This window comes from Nelumbo nucifera, chromosome 7 (assembly GCF_055504915.1).
Source record: "Nelumbo nucifera cultivar China Antique chromosome 7, China Antique-T2T, whole genome shotgun sequence".
NCBI lineage: Eukaryota > Viridiplantae > Streptophyta > Magnoliopsida > Proteales > Nelumbonaceae > Nelumbo > Nelumbo nucifera.
In genome coordinates, this window is record NC_142655.1 from 50,762,646 (window position 1) to 50,766,670 (window position 4,025).

Consider the following 4,025-nt stretch of genomic DNA (forward strand, 5'->3'; position numbering starts at 1 on the left):
CGTCCTCTCCTGGGAGCAGGTCAAATGGCGCGACACTTAGCCAAAAAAAGAAAATTGATACATCACAAAAAATTGGTACGTGACCAGAAATAGTTACATCAAAGGGAATGCAAGTTTACATCTATACTGAATCCAGGTTATGCATCTAAAATGTAAGGTGGCATTTGATAACATTTTCCAAACATTTGACGTCTGAAAATCTTACTCTTTAGACGTCATAATCATTTGGATTCGTGTCTGAAGAATGATCTGAAATGGTTTTTCATATCTGAAATGATAAGACCACAACCCAAAACTTAATGTGCTCGGATGCATTTCAGACTTGTCCCAAAATTGAAAATACCCCTAAATAATTTTGAAAAGACACGATATGTCCCTATTTTAAATGCAAACCTAGCTGAGTCTTGGTCTTCCTCTCAAAGGAGACAGATATTCATCACACCGTCAAAGCTTTGCCAAGGTATATTTAATGTCTCAATCTGAGTTTTCATCTCATTTTGTTTCTTCATTGTCACAAATCTAAGCTTTCACTTTACTTTTTATCTTTTTCTCCATTTTTTAGGGTTTCAACTAGGAATCTGATGATAGATGCATAACCAACGATGAATCTACGACAATAATGAGTGTTTTTGGTTTCCTCCTCCTCCTCTTCTTCTTCTTCATTTTTTTTATCTCTATTTTTTTTTTTGTTATGTTCATTGTTTCACTAGGTAAGAGTGAATTTGTCCTTTCTTTGTGTTTGTCATTTCTCCGTTTTTATTTTGGTTGGATCTCCGTTTAAATGCTAAGTTTGAATAATTAACTTTTAATTCATATTGTTTGGCTTTTTTTTTTCTTTACTTCATAAGGTGACTCTTCATTGTTTTACTTCATTATTGCAGCCAGGTAGAGACAATACCAGATTTTTAGTTGTTAGAAGGATAGACAGAGCAATAATTGAGTTCTATCAACTGGAAGATATGTTGGAATAATGTATTTTGCACATTACAGACATAATTTAAATGTATTTTGCCTTACTCAATGGAATAGTGTATTTTTACTAGTCTCTAGATATCTAGAAATTAATTGAATATAACCATTAATTTCTCTGTCATTGCATACTTATTTGAAATCAAAGGCATTCATTAACATTGCACACTATGTATTTGAGGCAAACTTCATCTTTCATCACCATGCATCAACCAGATGCATACATGAAACCTAACATATCCATCTTCTTATGACAACACAACTAATTAGGCCAATACAGAAAACCCAAGACCAAATAGATTCGATAGAATCATATTTTCTTATATGAAATTCCCTTCAAAACTAATAATTCCCCCTTTGATTATCTAATATCTTTAACAATAAAGTCATCTGACACCGGTCAAGCATGATTTTTTGAACTGCTGTTGATTCAGATGGTCAGACCGTTAAGCTTGGACACTGTTCAGGCAATCAGTTTCGTTTTACCCCAAATTCAGTCCCTGACCAAAAATCATTGAATCAGTCAATGATCTATTGATCTGAGTGGTTAAACTGTCTACCAATCAATTCTTTCAACGATCTTTTACGTTTTTTATTTTTTAAAATTTTATTATAAAAATGGGGCATCCATTTTAATTAGACAATTGAACCATCGACCAAAAAATCAGTGACCATAACAATTCCATTTCCCAATCATTTTTTAAAACCATGATACAAACTATTCAGCTAATCTGCTATCACGTAGAGAGAAGCCAATGCCACCGGAATTTTTATTTCAATCCTCACAAGCAAAGCACCAAAGATAGAACCACAGGAAACTTGCAGCAATGAGCATCAACTTTTCTTTAATATGTGCTTGCACATTATGCAAGCAAGTCATAAAGGTATCAATAATTCGAACATAAATTCCCAAACTGCTGGATTTTATATGTAGATTCCAATCCAAATTATAATCACACACTCACAGTACTATTGCTGAATGTTGATCATCATTTCTTTATACCCATCTAAGCAAATAAATGCGCATGCAGCAGCTCACTTCGATCTTCATCACCACACACTCTCTCTCTCTCTTAATTTCAATCTTTCTCTCTCCTTGTTAATCTTTTCGTTTGAATTAATTTGAGATGGCAAATGTGGAGGAACGTACACCATTACAACAACACGTAGTTTCAATATTGCATCATGTAATAAATGCTAGAATTGACAACTGTTTGATACCGCGGGTAACAGATGCCATGCGTAGCGATGAGAGAAACGATCAGTTCTTTTATCCTTTGGTGGTGTCTTTGGGTCCTTATCACCATGGCCAACCGCAGCTAGAGCGCATGGAACAGTACAAGCTTGTGGCGTTGAAACAATACTTCAGCCACAATAATGGCTCCTCTGCTCCCAACCCCATCACTGAAATGCATTTCATAACATCGTGCTTCCTCAGCTTTTTCAGAACTGAAGCTATCAACGCCAAGAAGTGGTACGAGATCGACGACCTTGATGAGGATGAACAGGTCTTGTTTGTGTGGATGATGTTCGTGGACATCTCCTTCATCTTGAACTTCATGAAGCAGGCCGTCGGCACTCGGACGCCAGACCCAGACGTGGCCGGCGGTGGTCATGATGCTTCTTTCAGGCTGAGCAGCCACGAAGAGGCTCTGGTGGTGAGGGATATCATGCTCCTAGAAAACCAGATCCCGTTTGAACTTGTCCGGATATTTTGCGATATCAAAAGGTATGTAGAGTCTTTTATTCACTCTGAAGATGGAAGAAGGTCGACGGAGGAGCAACCTGTGACAAGAGCACGGTTGCCATTTCAAGCGACCAGATTTGTACCAGCTGGTCCCCAGCCTCAGCAGCAGCAGCCCCAGTCGTCTAGGACTCGTATCGAGCCATGTGTTCTGATGAATGCATTTGTTGACAAACTCATTAGACATTTTAGGCTTCAACCAGAAACCCCAACGTCATCGTCATTACCATCATCCCACTCAAGCGATCAAGCTGAACCAAAGCACCTTCTTGACCTCCTCCGAAGGAAGATCATCGGCGAGGAAAGCAGCAGCAACCATTCTGATGACCATGAACAACAATCAACCGGTGGCCAGTGGTATTCGTTTCGTTCCATGAAGGAACTGAAAGAAGCAGGAATCAAGTTCAGAAAGAGCAGTGATACAAACCAACTGAAGAACATCAGATTCAATAGCAAATTGTTTCGTGGGGAGCTCTATCTTCCTGTGATCATGGTCGATGACTCAACCAAATCCAGGCTGCTCAATATTATGGCCTACGAGATGGGGCAAGGCGGTCCTCCCGACCGTGCGGTCACGTCCTACGCCTGGTTCATGGACTCCCTCATTGATAGTGCGGAGGACGTGAAGGAGCTGAGGTCGAAAGGCATTCTGCTCAACGCCCTAGGGAGCGACGAGGAAGTGGCAGAGCTTTTCAATACATTGACGACTGGTGCCACACCGGACCCTGCTGCATATGCTCATGTGAAGAGCTCCATTGAATCTCATTGCAGGACTAGGTGGAAGGTCTCCCTGGCAAACCTCTATCATACCCATTTCAGTAGCCCTTGGGCGACAATAGCCTTCATTGCAGCTCTGCTCCTTCTCATCCTAACTATCTGTCAAACTTTCTTTGCTGCCTTCCCTCGATAAGTAGTTTTTAAACACTGATACTCATCAGATGACTCAAACCACTTTCTAATATTTCTCGGCCGAGTTCATTTCCCAAGATTAAATAAGAATTTGTATATTTCATTATAGCTTTGCAAGACATGAAAGCTTGGTAATTGAAGACCCCTCTCTTAGAATCCTCTAACAACAAGAAGCAAGAAAATTGATTATTATTCATATCAATCTTTGTCCTAAATCCTTTCAATCTCTTTTCGAAAATTGATTTATTTTTCAAATTTATCCTTTATATCAATTACTCAAAAAAGTAAAGCAGCAACTTTAAACTCCTTCTTTGCTGTTGTTCACAAACTCCTTTTTTAAGTTTCTAATTGTGTCAGAGATGATTCAGGGGAGGTGAGGGGTTTTATCAATTATATATATGTA

The 4,025-nt window shown here is 38.9% G+C and overlaps 1 protein-coding gene across 1 annotated transcript; it reads left to right on the plus strand.

Annotated features, from left to right (window-relative positions):
- The first annotated feature begins 1,929 nt into the window (after positions 1-1,929).
- On the plus strand, positions 1,930-3,755 carry LOC148790478 (putative UPF0481 protein At3g02645). Its single transcript, XM_088891100.1, has one exon. The coding sequence runs from the start codon at positions 2,097-2,099 to the stop codon at positions 3,621-3,623; it is 1,527 nt and encodes a 508-aa protein (XP_088747226.1). The 5' UTR covers positions 1,930-2,096; the 3' UTR covers positions 3,624-3,755.
- Positions 3,756-4,025: the final 270 nt, after the last annotated feature.

Coding starts and splice junctions, on each gene's coding strand:
- LOC148790478 (XM_088891100.1), top strand. CDS start 2,097: ATGGCAAATGTGGAGGAACGTACACCATTACAACAACACGTAGTTTCA.